The sequence below is a fragment of the Thalassophryne amazonica genome, chromosome 3 (genome assembly GCF_902500255.1).
Source record: "Thalassophryne amazonica chromosome 3, fThaAma1.1, whole genome shotgun sequence".
NCBI lineage: Eukaryota > Metazoa > Chordata > Actinopteri > Batrachoidiformes > Batrachoididae > Thalassophryne > Thalassophryne amazonica.
The window spans coordinates 45,442,036-45,460,356 of NC_047105.1; the positions used below are offsets into that span (position 1 = coordinate 45,442,036).

Consider the following 18,321-nt stretch of genomic DNA (forward strand, 5'->3'; position numbering starts at 1 on the left):
ACGGAGGGCTTTTTTATAGAGCAACAGACTCTTTTTCAAGGCTAAGTGAAGATCTTCTAAATTAGTGAGACGCCATTTCCTCTCCAACTTACGGGTTATCTGCTTTAAGCTGCGAGTTTGTGAGTTATACCACGGAGTCAGGCACTTCTGATTTAAAGCTCTCTTTTTCAGAGGAGCTACAGCATCCAAAGTTGTCTTCAATGAGGATGTAAAACTATTGACGAGATACTCTATCTCACTTACAGAGTTTAGGTAGCTACTCTGCACTGTGTTGGTATATGGCATTAGAGAACATAAAGAAGGAATCATATCCTTAAACCTAGTTACAGTGCTTTCTGAAAGACTTCTAGTGTAATGAAACTTATTCCCCACTGCTGGGTAGTCCATCAGAGTAAATGTAAATGTTATTAAGAAATGATCAGACAGAAGGGAGTTTTCAGGGAATACTGTTAAGTCTTCAATTTCCATACCATAAGTCAGAACAAGATCTAAGATATGATTAAAGTGGTGGGTGGACTCATTTACATTTTGAGCAAAGCCAATTGAGTCTAATAATAGATTAAATGCAGTGTTGAGGCTGTCATTCTCAGCATCTGTGTGGATGTTAAAATCGCCCACTATAATTATCTTATCTGAGCTAAGCACTAAGTCAGACAAAAGGTCTGAAAATTCACAGAGAAACTCACAGTAACGACCAGGTGGACGATAGATAATAACAAATAAAACTGGTTTTTGGGACTTCCAATTTGGATGGACAAGACTAAGAGTCAAGCTTTCAAATGAATTAAAGCTCTGTCTGGGTTTTTGATTAATTAATAAGCTGGAATGGAAGATTGCTGCTAATCCTCCGCCTCGGCCCGTGCTACGAGCATTCTGGCAGTTAGTGTGACTCGGGGGTGTTGACTCATTTAAACTAATCATCCTGCTGTAACCAGGTTTCTGTAAGGCAGAATAAATCAATATGTTGATCAATTATTATATCATTTACTAACAGGGACTTAGAAGAGAGAGACCTAATCTTTAATAGACCACATTTAACTGTTTTAGTCTGTGGTGCAGTTGAAGGTGCTATATTATTTTTTCTTTTTGAATTTTTATGCTTAAATAGATTTTTGCTGGTTATTGGTGGTCTGGGAGCAGGCACCGTCTCTACGGGGATGGGGTAATGAGGGGATGGCAGGGGGAGAGAAGCTGCAGAGAGGTGTGTAAGACTACAACTCTGCTTCCTGGTCCCAACCCTGGACAGTCACGGTTTGGAGGATTTAAGAAAATTGGCCAGATTTCTAGAAATGAGAGCTGCTCCATCCAAAGTGGGATGGATGCCGTCTCTCCTAACAAGACCAGGTTTTCCCCAGAAGCTTTGCCAATTATCTATGAAGCCCACCTCATTTTTTGGACACCACTCAGACAGCCAGCAAATTCAAGGAGAACATGTGGCTAAACATGTCACTCCCGGTCCGATTGGGGAGGGGCCCAGAGAAAACTACAGAGTCCGACATTGTTTTTGCAAAGTTACACACCGATTCAATGTTAATTTTAGTGACCTCCGATTGGCGTAACCGGGTGTCATTACTGCCGACGTGAATTACAATCTTACCAAATTTACGTTTAGCCTTAGCCAGCAGTTCAAATTTCCTTCAGTGTCGCCTGCTCTGGCCCCCGGAAGACAATTGACTATGGTTGCTGGTGTCGCTAACTTCACATTTCTCAAAACAGAGTCGCCAATAACCAGAGTTTGATCCTCGGTGGGTGTGTCGTCGAGTGGGGAAAATCGGTTAGAAATGTGAACGGGTTGGCGGTGTACACGGGGCTTCTGTTTAGAACTACGCTTCCTCCTCACAGTCACCCAGTCGGCCTGCTTTCCCGGCTGCTCGGGGTCTGCCAGAGGGAAACTAACGGCGGCTAAGCTACCTTGGTCCGCACCGACTACAGGGGCCTGGCTAGCTGTAGAATTTTCCAAGGTGCGGAGCCGAGTCTCCAATTCGCCCAGCCTGGCCTCCAAAGCTACGAAAAAGCTACAGTTATTACAAGTACCATTACTGCTAAAGGAGCCGAGGAATAACTAAACATTTCACACCCAGAGCAGAAAAGTGCAGGAGACAGGAGAAGCCGCCATGCTAAACCGGCTAAGAGCTAGTAGCTGCGCTAAGCTAGCGGATTCCTATAAACACACAAAGTGAATAATGTGTAAATAATTTAGAGGTGATTCAGCAGAGGGAGTGCTTTAGTTAAGGCACATGAAGATTACACTGTGAAACAAATTATCTAGTTAACTAGATCAATCTAACTGCGCAGATTAAACAGCTAACAGATACAGCAAAACACCGCTGTGCTCCGGAACAGGAAGTGATACAATACTGCAGTGAGAGCCAACCACCAGTAGAGGCCTCTGGTCATTGAAATTTAACATCAAAAACCCCATTTAATGTACATTTTACATTACATCTTAATCAAACGTGCCCCAAGCATGTTCATATTTGAAAGTGAGGTGCAGACTGGCACTCACTATCACCTGAGGCAGAGCCTTCAGCTTTCAGGCTCCTCTCCTGTGGAACCAGCTCCCAATTTGGATCAGGGAGACAGACACCCTCTTTACTTTTAAGATTAGACTTAAAACTTTCCTTTTTGCCAAAGCTTATAGTTAGGGCTGGATCAGGTGATCCTGAACCATCCCTTAGTTATGCTGCTATAGACTTAGACTGCTGGGGGGTTCCCATGATGCACTGAGTGTTTCTTTCTCTTTTTGCTCTGTATGCACCACTCTGCATTTAATCATTAGTGATTGATCTCTGCTCTCTTCCACAGCATGTCTTTTTCCTGATTCTCTCCCCTCAGCCCTAACCAGTCCCAGCAGAAGACTGCCCCTCCCTGAGCCTGGTTCTGCTGGAGGTTTCTTCCTGTTAAAAGGGAGTTTTCCTTCCCATGGTCGCCAAGTGCTTGCTCACAGGGGGCCGTTTTGACCATTTGGGTTTTTCTGTAATTATTGTATGGCTTTTGCCTTACAATATAAAGCGCCTTGGGGCAACTGTTTGTTGTGATTTGGCACTATATAAATAAAATTGATTTGATTTGATTTGACAAAGTTTGATCTGGATCTGATCCGGATTGGGGATTTTGTAGACATTTGAAAATCCCATTTGGTGTACATTTTGCATTATATCTCAATCAAAAGTGCCCCAGTCACTCTCATTTTTTGTTATGGATTCACCTACACCACCAAAAGTGAATGGAGGTTCCATTTTATGCCTGTCTATTTTCCAGTTATCAGTCGGAAAGTGTCCAGAAGCAATGATAGTGTATAACCGAGATAAATGTTCTGTGAAAATTATCTGAAAAAGAATTTAGAAACTGAAAAAGTTGAAACCACAAAAAAACCTTTGATTCAAGTGTATGAACTAAATACATACTCCTGACATTTGATCACTTCTAAAAATGTTGAACCTTTTAATAACATTCTAATTGTTTGAGATGTAACGGTACTGTCTGACCTGACAAATATAAATGGCATGTGAACTTTACAAGACTTACCGTCTCCTTGGCAACTCCACTTCGCTGTCCACTTCTCCTTCTTCTTCTTCTGATGAGACTCCACGTCTCTGAGGACAATGTCGACATACGAGACAGGATTTAAAAGCATGTGTCTGCTGAGAAGTGATCTTGATGGTACCCTGAGGTCCTCGTACTACCTCTTAATTATCAGATTCATCAAGCTCATTTCATGCAACTTTAACCATACATATATATCTTGATAAGATAAAAGCAGCACCTGCTCCTAATTTCTATCATGCCCAGACATGTCTAGTAGGGGGAGACAGATGTTTGGTACACTACATATGAAAAACTGATCCACCTGTAAAGTGACCCATTGTGGTTCCATGACATAAAAAAACTCCTGCTCAGTCTCAGATTTATCACTTTATGATTTGGAAGCATGATTAACAACATCAAAAAGACGCTACACAGCTCACAACAAACAGCAGTCAGGATAGAGCCCTTTGGAAAGGGCGCAATCCTTTTTAACCCCCTGGGGTCCATGGACGTGCTGCAGCATCTAGATCAACTTATCATTATGTTTCTTTTCATAAATCAGCGACAATGTCACAGAGACCTTGTTTGACCACTTCTGAAGCTACAGCTTAGCTTTTGTTTCCATCTTCCCTCAAGATGATCTATGACTCACAGTCAGTCCAAGAAGCCAGAGAAATCACATGATTGTGCAATGTCACTGTATGTTTGTGCTTACAACTGCAGCAAGTGCCAATCTGGGATTCTCAGTAGATGATTTTAGCAACGTCAGTGTTGGGGATTCCATCACTGAGAGATTTTATTCATATAATAAAGATTTAATTGAAAAGAAGAGACATCCACCAGACACTGATATGTGATTTTATTTTGCAAATATATTCATTTGCAATATACCAGCTCTCTGCCACCAAATCATGCTAGTTTACCAAAACAACTGGAGTAATGAAAAAGAAATGTGTCTTATGGCAGCAGCCTAAACTTGTTCAAATGATTCTAGTTCAGTGCATACAAAACACCTCATGGATGCTACGGAAATCTGAGGGCCACTAGACCATCACCTCCCCTAATGTGTGAAACTGAGGCTGAAAATAAGGGATGTTGAAAAGGAGAGATGCCAGTTTTGGAGAATATAAAGAAGGTGTTTTTTTCTTTTTTTGGCAATCACATGACTGCAGCAAATGATTTTGCTGTCAGACTAAACCAGCATTGTGCTATTATTCAGACTTCCTTGTGCAGATATGTGTTATTTTTCTGGAATCCTATACAATTTCTTTTCAAGGTCGAGCTAGTGTTGCGTTCAGTGACACTAATGAAATATTCTGTTTTTGAATGAGTGGGAGGCTCTTACAAAACATCAAAATGGTTTGATTTCCCTGAAGCCTCTCAAAGCTAATTACTCGCCCCCATTTATAGGAAGAGTCAAAAATGGTTTTGTGAAAATGGGCCACTCACTTACTCTCACCTGACTGCGTGTGACAGCTGCCCGGTACAGTAGAGCTGAAGGTGTGAGGCGTTGACTCCTGGGTGAGCGTGTGACCACAGTCCCCTCGTCTTTCTCCTCGCCCTCATGGGGGACACGTTGGTTCCCGAGCACAGACACTCTCCCTGCAGCTGCTCCCCGGCCACACGGGGAGTCAGGGCTGCTGGAGAATGGAATAGATGCTGCATCTTCGCTAGGCGTGTCGCTGCGCGGGGGAGTTTCCATGAGGTCATCAGCCACCACGCCCACGATCGATGCCTCCTCCGACTCTCCTGGCCTACTGCCGTCCCCCAGCCCAGCTGAGGCACTTTGACTGCCCGCTCTGTCCATTCCTGCCCTGACCTCTCCCTTCTTCCGGCCTTCAGCCTCCAAGGTTGTTGAAATAAGATCAGGGCTGGAGGAGGACATCTTCTTCAGCAGCAGGTCATGCTGCAACCCCCTGAGAGCCGCACTGGGGTCCAGATGCTGCTTGCTGCTGGGAACAGAGGAAGTGGTGTTGACCATGGCTAAAGAAGAGGAGAGTGTGGCTTTCAGCTGAGCCAAATCTCCACTGCTGCCTTTGCCAGCTTTCCTGTAGCGGGGCTTTCCTCTGCGTGAGCGTCCCGGGGAGGTAGAACCCTTGTTGGGGATCGTGACCTGGGTCACGGATGAGTCCAGTTTAGGAAGGATGACTTCTGACTTTAGCAAGTCTGGCCTGGAACAACATTAATAGACGACAGTATTACTTATACATTTATGCTTTATCCAAACACATGTTGCAATCTACACAGTGCAGAATTGAAGTGCAGAATAAGGCACTGAGCGTCAAGGGGTTGAATTACAGACACCTAAATAGTCATGTGTGTATTTTGGACATGAAATAAACCAGTCACCTGTCATTCCTTGTGCCCCAGGTTTTGAGAGGCTTTCGGACCAGTTATCAGGTGAGTGCTAACCTGACAGAGCACACCAGCTGATAGTGGCCACTAAAGCTCCCTGAGGTGAAGCACTAAGATGAGGTTATGTATTTGTTCATATTTTTATTTTGTTTAATATCTGTTTTCAAGCAGAGTGTACACGTGCCGTAAAGTCTTTGACACAAACCAAACACAAATATATTGAATATTTTGAGACGACTGATCAAATTGTTTTCTGGCAAATGCAAAGAAAGCTAAGGACAGGTGGTGAAAAACTCAAAGTATAGAATGGACTCAAGGGTGAAGAAGATCCAGACTGGATTCTAAATATGTTTATTTTTTGGTATTTCACAGAGTAGGAGAGCAGGTCTGCCTCTGACTGTGCTTGTGTGGACTGGTTGTAGAGTGAAACTGATTACGTGTCTTTGTCAGTGCAAAATGGTAAACTGACCATTACTTCAAGATCACAACCAAAATCCAGGCTTTCAATAAAGTCCTGGACTCAGCCATCAGAAGTGCATCCGTGTGCGATTAAAGTGTCATACTTGTTAGTGCAGCAGATAACTAAAACAATTCTTCAAATGGTGATACAAGCACCACATTCAGCACAAATAAACCTTAGACATTACACTTTTGAAAAACCCGACTGGCCACTTGAATTTTCAACAGGCAGCCAGGTAGGGGTCAATTGAAGAATTACACAGGGGTCAAAGTTTAAAAATGCTCTAATCAAATTGAAAACTACACCACATTATTTGTCTGATCACAAAGATTCCAAAAAAAGGTATAGTTTGGACTATCTGTGACTGAATGTTATGGAGTTATGGGATAAAAATAGCAAAAATGGTGACAAAGGTCAATTTCAGTTTGTACAGGGGTCAAAAGTTAAAGTTGCTCTAATTTTGGTAAAAAGTGGGAAAAAAAGGCAAATTATTGGTTGAGCTAATAGGATTAATAAATGGAATAGTTTTGTCTGTGTTGAATGCTTGGTCTCCAAAGTAAAGGTCAACGTCCATTGGATTCTATGACATGTCACATATATGTCACCCTGTAACGTGATAACTAAGCATGATACATGGTGCAAACTATTCCTTTTAAAACCCCTATTAACTCAACTAATACTTTGCATCATGTTTTACCAAAATTGGAGTAACTTTAACTTTTGACCCCTGTACAAACTGAAACTGACCTTTGTCACCATTCTTGCTGTTTTTAGCCCATAACTCCGTAGAATTCAGTCATAGATAGCTCAAACTATACCTTTTTGGAATCTTTGTGATCAGGCAAATAATGTGATATATTTTTCAATATGATTGGAGCATCTTTTCATTTTGACCCCTGTGTAATTCTTCAATTGACCCCTACCTGACCGCTGATTGAAAATTCAAGTGGCCAATCATTTTTTTTCAAAAGAGGAATGTCTTAGAAGTATTTGTGCTGAATTTGATGCTTGTATCACCATTTGCAGGATTCCGCTCTAAATATTCTCTTATCTGCTGCACTATGTAGAGAGATTCACTTATCTCAGCAGTGACATTCAGGTTTCTGTGTCCTCAGCCTTTGAGGTTGTGAGACACCTGAGGAGAGCTTATGGAGTCACGAGGTCCTCAGACACAGGTATTTGGTGATGCCAATATCTTTGCAGGAGAACAAAAGTCCAAGTCTTTACAGTCCTGATGCTAGCTATCTGACTGTATGGTTGTGATACGTGGATGCTAAATAGTGCCCTAGGGCAAAGACTGGATGTCTCTGGTAATCTGTCTCATTGGGGCCTCCTTGGGTTCCGCTGGAATGACTTTGTGTCAAATGAACAGTTACCTAGAGAGACTGAGATGAGGCATAACACTTGCATTTTGAAAGAACATCAGCTGCACCTTTTGGCCATGAGGCACAGTTCTCTGTGCATATTCTAGCGCACAGGTTTTTGAGTGTTGAGGACCACAGTGGGAGAAAAAAAGCCAAGTGGACGCCCATGTTTTACATGGGTGTGACAGATGGTTTCTTTCTACAGGTGAGGATGGATTGGTTGTCTGCCCTGTTGGTTGCCATCCAGGACTCGAGGTTCGGTAGTACCTGTGCATCATCAGTACAGTGCCATCACAAAAAAAACCTACTGTACATATGCTACACAAAGAGCTACAGAATGAAGCTCAAAACATCCACTGTTGGATAGTAATGGTTTATCATTAATTACCTTAATGGAATTGTGCTTTCTTGTTTTACCTTCTGTGAGCAATTACTCTGAGAACAGCTAAGTTTCCAAGTCAGAATTTTAATTTCATGTGGATTTTTGGACTTGTCAGGATTCCTTTGTTACATCACTATAAGAGTAACCCTATGGACAATGGACAGAGGCAAAGCAACGAGCTACAATTCAGTTTCAATCAGAGTGACGGTTTTACAGTGACAAAAGACAAGTGGTCGCTACGCCACCAGCTAGGTGAGGCCAAAATAGGCGAGACCAAAATAGACAAGGCCAACATAATCTATTTTATTAAAATATTCAAATGCTTAGCCATGCAACGTGCCGACTGCCAATCTGAGTGAAGGCAGTGTGACATCAGTGTGATGTCAGCAAAGAAATCCAAGATGGCGGAATAAGCTTAAAATGGCTATCTTTCTGCATTAATCTAATATATTTGGCATTTTTCTAATATATATATTTTTAAGTTAGTAAGAAATAAACAATTCTAAATCTGAAAATGTTGCTTCTGTAACCAGATAATACCTATGACATGATTTACAAGACATCTTACAGAGATGTTAGCATACTACCTACAGTTACAGGAATGACACTGTGAAAGACATTGGACTGAAACAAATCAAGTGAACTTCAGTTGCAGTAAGTAGTCAAGGATGGAGGAAAAACTCATAAGGGACAGTGTTGGGGTTCCCCGTCCTTTATAATCTATCATTAAATATTGTGCACAGTCAGATCAAGTAAACAGGAGTTGGCCACGCCCCTGGAATGCCCATCAATTGTCAAACACCACAGAGTTATAAAAAGGCGCCAACTGCTTGTAGCCCTCATTTGTAGCTAATCTGACTGTAGGGTTACATCTTTGTAATTTCTCGCCTCACCTCTTGCTGTGTGACAGAAGTTTCTGAGGCACGTTGCGTTTCTTCATGAGTTTCTCCATCGAGTTGGAGGAGGTCGACTGTCTGGAACTGTGGTGTTTGAAGCATCCTGGGTACTTTTTGTCCAGTGACTGCTCTCTCCTACATTTAAACACAAAGAACACAAAGCCAATACTGGTTTAATGGCTGTCAGTGGATGATGAGCAGGGCACTTTGTCATGCAGTGGCCCTGTGTGACTGCACGTAATGGACATTTACTGCACATCATGGATGAACTTTTCTCTTTCATTATAAAAACACAGCCTTAATGGATGCTGAAGAACATCAATGGCTTGAATAATTCAAATGAGTGGGATTTCTAATCAGCCCCTCTGCGTCTAAGGTGTAATATTTCTTAAGAAGATACAGTTAGCTCCATAACTGACAGGAACAGGGAGACAATTTTTGAATTTTTGCCTCTGTACACTACCACAGTGGATTTGAAATTAAACAAACATGTTCTTGTAATGTAGACAACAAAAATATAAATTTAACAATTTAGAAATTACAGCCATTTTCATACGCAGCCCCTCCATTTTCACAGGCCATACATAATAGAACACATTAAATATAATAACACAAATCATCACTTTTGCAGCCAGTTTTACTTAGATAAGTTAGAGGATGGATACATGAACATTTCCAAGTCAGTTAATCTACTTGATCATCTACATAAATCATTCAGAAATACATACAGCTGTGCTCAAAAGTTTACATACCCTGGCAGAATTTTTGCTTTTTTGGCCATTTTTAAGAGAATATGAATGACAACACAAAAACTTTTTTTTTTTCACTCATGGTTAGTGGTTGGGTGAAGCCATTTATTGTCAAACAACTGTGTTTACTCTTTTGAAATCATAATGACAACACAAACTACCCAAATGACCCTCATCAAAAGTTTACATACCCCTGTTCTTAATACAGTGTGTTGCCCCTTTTAATATCACTGACAGCGTGAGAGTCTTTTGTGGTAGTTTTGGACGAGGCTCTCTGATGGTAAAGCTGCCACTGAATATGTCTTGGACTTTATTTACATCAATTACAAAGAAATACAAACAATATGGCACTTTATGGTAAATCTGCATGGAGTAGACAGTTCTCAAAAAACTGAGTGACTGTGCAAGAAGGAGAAGAGTGAGGAAAGCCACCAAGACACCCAGACAACCCAGGAGAGGTTATGGGCTTATGTGACTGTGATTGGAGAAATTGTGCACAGTGCAAACTTTGCCTTTTGCATCACTACTCTTATCTTCATAGTGAAGTAGAGCAGAGAAAGATTTTCTTTCACCAAAACAGATCAAATCCAGGCTTACGTCTCAGATGTACCTTCTGGCAATTTGTTGCTAAACTTTCAGGTCTTCCTTTAAAGAAAATACTCCTCTATACCATTTCATCATGAAGATGGGTAACTGGTGATACAAAATGCAAAGCTTGCACTGTGCATCATTTCTCCAATCACAGCCCCGTAAGCCTATAACTTCTCCTGGGATGTCTGGGTGTCTTCCATCCAGGAAGGAATCACGCTTCTAATGTTCAAAACTATTGTAATATGGCAAGGTAAGCTGATTTGAACTTTTTTGGGTCATCTTCATTAACTCGTGCTTTCAGCTAAGTTGCAGACCGATTTTGTGGACCCCAACTTGCGCAAATGAACAGTGTTTACCTGTATAGTTTTCCTGTTCCAATGCTTCAGAGGTGACTGTACATAGCACATTATTATTACTTGAAGATCAGCTCTTTTGCATGTTCATCACCATTTACACCAAAGTTAATTTTGAATTCAGACTGGAATCCACCGTGGATTATAATTATTTCTCTTTGATTTCTAATTACGATGGTGACGTCTGACATACTGATCACAATCTAAGTACAACTCAACATTGGCGTCCGTACTTGAGCAGCTCCTTCTCTTTGATCTCCAGTTGCAGCATGATGGCATTCAGCTCCATGTAGAGATTGTTGGCTCGCTCCAGTTTTCTCTCATAGTGCTCCCGAATGTCCAGTGCATGTCTGTGTGGACAGACAAAAGAAGACACAGGGACGTTAACACGCTAAACACTAAGTGACCAGAGTTTTAAGTACACATGTGCAGTAGATTTCTAATTAGCCAGTAATGTAGTAGAGCAGGATGGTGAAGTATAAAATGCGTGCTGAAGCTGTTGATCTCCTGGGATGGTTGTGTGTTTGTAGGGAATGACGTGAAAAATTGTAAATGAAAGCACTCAGTGCAAGCTGATAGGAAGGAGATGCTCAGTCAAACCACCACACGGCTCTCACATTTCAGTGCACTGCAAAACTCTACTCACATTTTACATCAGCCAAATATACAGTCAGTGTAGTGGCACTTTACTAGGTACACCCTTCCATCTAATAAAACACTGATGGGCAGTGGTGTCAAAAGTACACACATTTGTTACTTAAGTAGAAGTATAGATACTGCAGTTTAAAAACACTCTGGTAAAAGTTGAAGTATCAACTTGACCTCTTTACTCAAGTAAAAGTGCAAAAGTATGTGCTCCAAAACCTACTTAAAGTATAAAAATATAAAGTAACCTTAAAAAAAAAAAAAAGGTAGATGCCACTATATGAATTGAAAGCTTAATTTAAAAACTGATTCGTTCTACATGTGGCCCAAGACCCAAAACCCAAAATTACCCCCCAACACCACCTGCACGAAAATGTTTCAATTCTAGAAGCTGTGAAATGCAGTCTGGGACTATTCCAGACAATAAACTGGAGTGAGTGCAGCATCCATTTAGTGAGGAAAAAAAAACAACTTTCCTTATTCAAATTCATTCCAGTAGTGTTCTGCTCTTACTAGGATGCAGCAGTTTTCTAGTTTGACAGATAGTTCTGGAGGAAATCACTGAAGAAATTAACAAACTGAAAATATGGTTTGACCGAAACAAACTGTCATTAAATAAATAAAACAGGGACGAAATGGAGGTGTAAGAGTCACTAGGTGTTCACAGGAAACACTTATTTACGAGGGCTGTCAATAAAGTATAGGTCCTTTTTATTTTTTTCAAAAACTATATGGATTTCATTCATATGTTTTTACGTCAGACATGCTTGAACCCTCGTGCGCATGCGTGAGTTTTTCCATGCCTGTCGGTGACGTCATTCGCCTGTGAGCACTCCTTGTGGGAGGAGTCGTCCAGCCCCTCGTCGGAATTCCTTTGTCTGAGAAGTTGCTGAGAGACTGGTGCGTTGTTTGATCAAAATTTTTTCTAAACCTGTGAGACACATCGAAGTGGACACGGTTCGAAAAATTAAGCTGGTTTTCAGTGAAAATTTTAACGGCTGATGAGAGATTTTGAGGTGATACTGTCGCTTTAAGGACTTCCCACGGTGTGAGACGTCGCTCAGCGCTCTCAGCCGCCGTCGTCAGCCTGTTCAAGCTGAAAACCTCCACATTTCAGGCTCTATTGATCCAGGACGTTGTGAGAGAACAGAGAAGTTTCAGAAGAAGTCGGTTTCAGCATTTTATCCGGATATTCCACTGTTAAAGGAGATTTTTTTAATGAAAGACGTGCGGACGGGTCCGCGTGTCGGGACGCAGCCGACGCGGTGCGGCGGCACAGGAAAAACCGTGGGAAGTCCTTAAAGCAACAGAATCACCTCAAAATCTCTCATCAGCTGTTAAAATTTTCACTGAAAACCAGCTTAATTTTTCGAACCGTGTCCACTTCGATGTGTCTCACAGGTTTAGAAAAAATTTTGATCAAACAACGCGCCAGTCTCTCAGCAACTTCTCAGACAAAGGAATTCCGACGAGGGGCTGGACGACTCCTCCCACAAGGAGTGCTCACAGGCGAATGACGTCACCGACACGCGTGGAAAAACTCACGCATGCGCACGAGGGTTCAAGCATGTCTGACGTAAAAACATATGAATGAAATCCATATAGTTTTTGAAAAAAATAAAAAGGACCTATACTTTATTGACAGACCTCGTATTTCTGTATGTATGTATGTATTTATTTATGTATGTTCAGTGTTAGTTGCTTTTATATTTTATTTTCTGTTGTGTTCCTATTCAGGTTCTTTTTGTCTCTTTCTCTGAAATTGTATATAATAATCATTAGATTATTAATATATAAACAAAAATAAATTTAAGAAATATTACAATTTGAAAACAAATGCACCCAAACGTGAAGACAGCTGGAACTGCTTCATGCTAACTTTTAACATTGAAAATGCCATAGACATGCTAACGCGTTAGCGTCGCTCCCGTTTTTAAGTTATAAAATACATCTATCAACTGTTTCAGAAGATCATAACAGGTCGGTTTAACATAGAAAAGGTAAATAATACTCACAGAAGTATGCTCTTTAGGGTTTTAGCGAAAGAAAGAAAGAATAAACGAAACAATAGGTCGAAGCATTGCTTCAATCTGCAAACCACTGCTTCGATTGGTTCAAAATCCATTCCTTTATCTTCATTGATCCATGTTTCTGATATAGCAATTATGTTAAATATTTTTTTAAATTGACTTAAATATTCTTTAATGTTGTTAAAGTTTGCATACAGACTTCTGCTGTTGAAATGGACTATTGATAATTTGTTATCCGTTTTAATGATCCGATTAAACTGTTCATCTGTATAATAGCAACAACTGTCATTGATATTTGAGAAGAAATTATTGTCCGGGTCTATATCGTGCTCCAAGTCCAGTACATTGTGGTCTGTGTATCTGTGTTCTCAGTTCTAGTTTTCCATGATCAGCAATCTTGTGAGTTATATCCTTCTTGTCTCCAGATGTAGATGATGTAGTAGATGAATAGGTTCCTCTGGTCTGTGTCATGGTGTTGTGATGTGTTTGTGTCCTCATACCTTATTGATCGTATTTGTCCAGTTCCTCGATGTTCCTGATTACCATAACCTTCGCTTGTTCTGGTGTTCCGTTCAGTTTGATGAATGTTTTGCAGTTGGATGTCCATGTCTGTTGAATTTTTCCCTGCTTTTTTAAGAGACGAGCTTTCCTGGCGATGTCTGCGTTTCTTTTGGTCAGATGTTCATTGATGAATACGTTTGTTCCTTTAAGTTTCTGTCCCTGTTTTAACAATGCCATTTTATGTTTTCTGTTGACAAACCTCATTATAACTGCTCGCTTGTCTCCATCCTCTCTCCTGGGCAGGGGGTGGCACGCTTCAATGTTATTACAGTCCATTTGAATACTTTTAGATTGCAGGAAGTCAGCCACTTGTTGTTCCACTGAGCTGGCCTCCTGCTCGCTGGCCTCCCCTCCGCTGTCTTCTGACACCGCCCGTGCGTAGGATCGAGGTTTAATATGAATTCCTGTAATAATAACGTTGTTCATCCTTGTGTACAGTTCCAACTCCGCAACACGGTTCTCCAGGTACACCAGACGCCGGTCTTTCTCTGCATTCTGGATCCGGAGAGCCTTCACTTCTTCCACCAGCTCCATAATGGATTTCTGCTGCATTTTAACAACAGAGATTTCCTCAGACAAAAAGTCCAGGGACTTCTTGATATCGTCTCCCTCCTCTGCCGTCAGTGCCATCTTCGGACCCATGGTCAGATAAATCCGCGCTGGCACCTCGGTAAAGCCACGCCGGTGGAACTGCGCTGGCGCCTCGGGCTTCAGGTGGAGCTGCGCCGGTGGATGTGCGCTGGCACCTCGGGCCTCGTGGAACTGCACTGACGCCTCGGGCTTCAGGTAAAGCTGCGCCAGTGGTACTGCGCTGGCGCCTCAGGCTTCAGGTGGAGCCGCGGTGTCAGCGCACATCCACCGGCGCTGAAGCCAAGAGTAACGAGGCTGTTTGTTTTAAAAATGTAAGGAATAGAAAGTACAGATACTTGTGTGAAAATGTAATGAGTAGAAGTCAGAAGTAGGCAGAAAAATAAGTAAAGGAGTAAAGTATAGATACCTAAAAAGTGTACTTAAGTACAGTAACGAAGTATTTGTACTTGTTACTTGACACCTCTGCTGATGGGGGAGTGTATAGTCTGGTCCATAAGAATTTGGACAGTGACACAGTCTTTGTAATTTTGCCTCTGTACACAAGTAGAATTGAGTTGAAATGAAACATAAAAATATCCTTGTAATGTCGACTTTTAGACTTACTTCAAGAGGTTTAACAAAAATATTGTATTAACTATTTAGAACTGTGGCCATTTTCATGCACAGTTTGTCCATTTTCAGACGTTACAACAAATCAGATAAACTAAATACATTACTTTTAATACACATCATCATTCAAGCCAGGGGATGGATACATCTTTTCTACTGACTCCACCGTAAAATAACTGGTGATGCAACATATAAACATTACACTACGCACATTTTCTTCAATCACATAACTCCTTCACAGATGTCACGGGTGTCTTGATGGCTTCCCCCACAAGTCTCCTTTTTTACACGATCACTGACTCTTCCAAACAGATTTACCATGCAGTACCGTACTGTTTGTATTTCTTAATAATTGATGTAAGTAAAGTCCAAAACAGATTCAATGACATGGAAATATTCATTTATTCATCCCCTGACTTGTCTAAAGAAAACTGGCTGTAAATGTTATGGTTTGTACTAAAAATTGATTCTTTCATCTATGGTCTCTGAAAATTGACTGTGTATAAAAAACACTGTGATTACTAAATGGTTAATCTGATATTGTGGTTAAAGTTCTTTAATTAAAGCAAGCCATCGCTAGGACAAGCACATATTGATTGATTCATTTCAACTCCATTGTGATGTAGAGAGACAAAGATAAATAAATAAACAGTGTCACTGTCCAAATACTTATTCAGCTGTCTGGATGGCTGCTGTCGCCACATTTTTTTTTCTACACGCACAAATGCATAATCATGATACTGATTCTAATACTGATTTAATGATTTATTTGACAAAGCAGGTTCTTATAACTGTATTTTCTTTACTGAATATATTGAATAAAATAGATGATGTGGCATTCTGTGATTGTCTTAATTTGTAGTGGTTTATTTATGCATTATACTACTGTATATGTACAGTGTGTTCATAAATCTAGATTTCATCTCTTGCATCCTGTTCCCCACACGTCTTTGCTGACCTGAGTTCTTCTCTGCGTCGTTTGATCAGCTCCTCGTCCAGCCTGTGAAGACACGTCCCCTCTGATTTAATCTTCTCAAAGTGGTGCCTCACTTCGTCCCTCCACTCAGCCTGAAAGCCAAATCACCAAACACATCCATCAGAGCCGGATTTAACCATCCAAATCGATTTTATTCTTCACAATAAATCAGAACTTTTATAAGAGTTCAGGTGGATTAAAACTGCAGTGTTCCAACAGTCATCTTCTTTTGTATCTTGTAAGTATACACCATAAATCATTTTATTATGTCTATTTATTGGGATTGGAAAACTCTAAAATTGGAGCTTTATTTTGGGAAAACAGAACATAACTTAAAATGCTTTTTAGAAATGCGGTTACTAGTGATGATCTGTATACTTGTATAAGGGGAGACTGAAAATTTCTGAGGAAACCAACATTGCTGGTTTCACAGAATGCAAAAGATGACAAACCACCCACTACTTTTTCTGGGTCAGGCTCAAAACACCCCAATCACCCCTCGTATAGATTATACCTTTATGCTAAAATTAATAATAAAACAACAAAATGTGTTTGTTATATTGCAAAACACATTTGCAAGTATCTGCCAGTCTGTGCAGGAGGACGATACACAATAAAACATCAATAAAAACCAAAAATACAAAAAATTACAGCAATAACTTGATAAAAGAGTAAAATAAACACCCCCCCCAAAACAAATGTATATCCTGACATATGTACATAACACTACACATGCACCGATGCACAACAACATCAATGGTACTATTATGAAAACATAGTATACTGTAATATCTGTATTTATTGCTGTTATGTCCACGACGGAGGTTATGTTTTCAGTGCCGTTTCTTTTAATATAATCAGCATATCTAAAAAAAAAACAAAACATGAATTGATTTCAGTGAAATGTGGTGGTGATGTGGGATGTCGGTCAAAGAAGAGCTGGTTAGATTTTGAGGCAGATGTTGATCTTGGATTATTTTTATAATTCTTATTTTTGACCGATTTCCAGTTTATCTTTACTTTGGTGGAAAAGTACCCCCCCCCACACTTCCTCAATTAAGGACAAAGAAACCTAGTAGGACTGAGGTTAGAGGTCAGAGGTATGTGTTCCCAGAGTGACCTTTCTTGCTCTTTTCTTATTACGTCCACCAAGGACATAATAAAATCATCGTCGTTTATTTATTTACTTGTCTTTCTGTCTATTAGCAGGATTACGTCAAAACTACTGCACGGATTTTGACAAAATTTTCACCACAGATAGATATCAGGCTGTGGAAGAACCCATTAAATTTTGGAGGTGATCTGGATCTGGATTCTGGATCAAGATTTCCCTTTATATAGGCTTTGAAAGATTACATCAAAACTATTTTACGGATTCTCACCAAATTTGCACCACAGATAGAAATAAGGGCAGGGAAGATCCCACTGAATTTTGGAGCTGACCTGAATCCGGATTGGTGGACATCAGAAATCTCTGATTGCTCTTATTTTTACAATGTTGTTTCATTATGATAATGTTTGCTATTGTTTAAATATGCCGGTTAGCTCACAGAGGCCTCATTGTCGCATCACGTGGTGACAAACTTCTTAACTTCTTGTTGTATCATTGCACTTTTTCAAAATAACTCTTACTTTTGCAGTGACATTTATTTTTGTGTCTTAAAAAACCCATTAAACTGCAGGATGACAATCAATATAGAGGCAGCCAAACTGAACAAGAACTAACACCATCACGATTTAAAAAAAAAAAAAAAAAAGCGCAGCAATGGACACAGTGGAGCGTGACAGCTGTTATCCGATACCTGTCAAATCACAGGAGGAGGGAGGATAGGGATGAGTGCATGCGTGCACATGCATGTCTGTGCGCTTCATGTGTGTAGGTCCGTGCACACATATATATGTCTGTGCATGAGTGATGCTCTTCTTATTAAGCTAATGGAGTCTGTGCACCCTCATCTATCTGTCCAGTCCCCTCTTTCACTCGCTCTCTTTGCTCCCTACCATTAAAGAAATCAATATCCTCTGCCAGCAAATACTTCTTTCTACTGTCACAAGAAAAATCCATTACGGCGTAAAGAGGAAAGAAACTGTGGAGAATTGCTCCGGGGTTTTTTGGGGGTATCGGGGCCAAATGAAGAATTGGGAATAAATGGACAGTGTGTGTGTTTGTGTGAATGATGGATTGTGGGTTTCTGCAAAGATGAATTATAAACGCGTTTGCAAGCGCATGT

At 40.6% G+C, this 18,321-nt stretch overlaps 1 protein-coding gene across 1 annotated transcript in view; it reads right to left on the minus strand.

Moving 5' to 3' along the window:
- LOC117506630 (mitogen-activated protein kinase kinase kinase 12-like) overlaps positions 1–18,321 on the minus strand; it is a 95,008-nt gene that overhangs the window by 10,975 nt on the left and 65,712 nt on the right. The window contains exons 8-12 of the mRNA XM_034166157.1: positions 16,073–16,182; positions 10,912–11,028; positions 8,983–9,120; positions 4,988–5,699; positions 3,529–3,596 (exon numbers count right to left, since the gene is read on the minus strand). Coding sequence (XP_034022048.1) covers positions 3,529–3,596; positions 4,988–5,699; positions 8,983–9,120; positions 10,912–11,028; positions 16,073–16,182 — 1,145 coding nt within the window. The remainder of the gene's footprint in view (positions 1–3,528; positions 3,597–4,987; positions 5,700–8,982; positions 9,121–10,911; positions 11,029–16,072; positions 16,183–18,321) is intronic.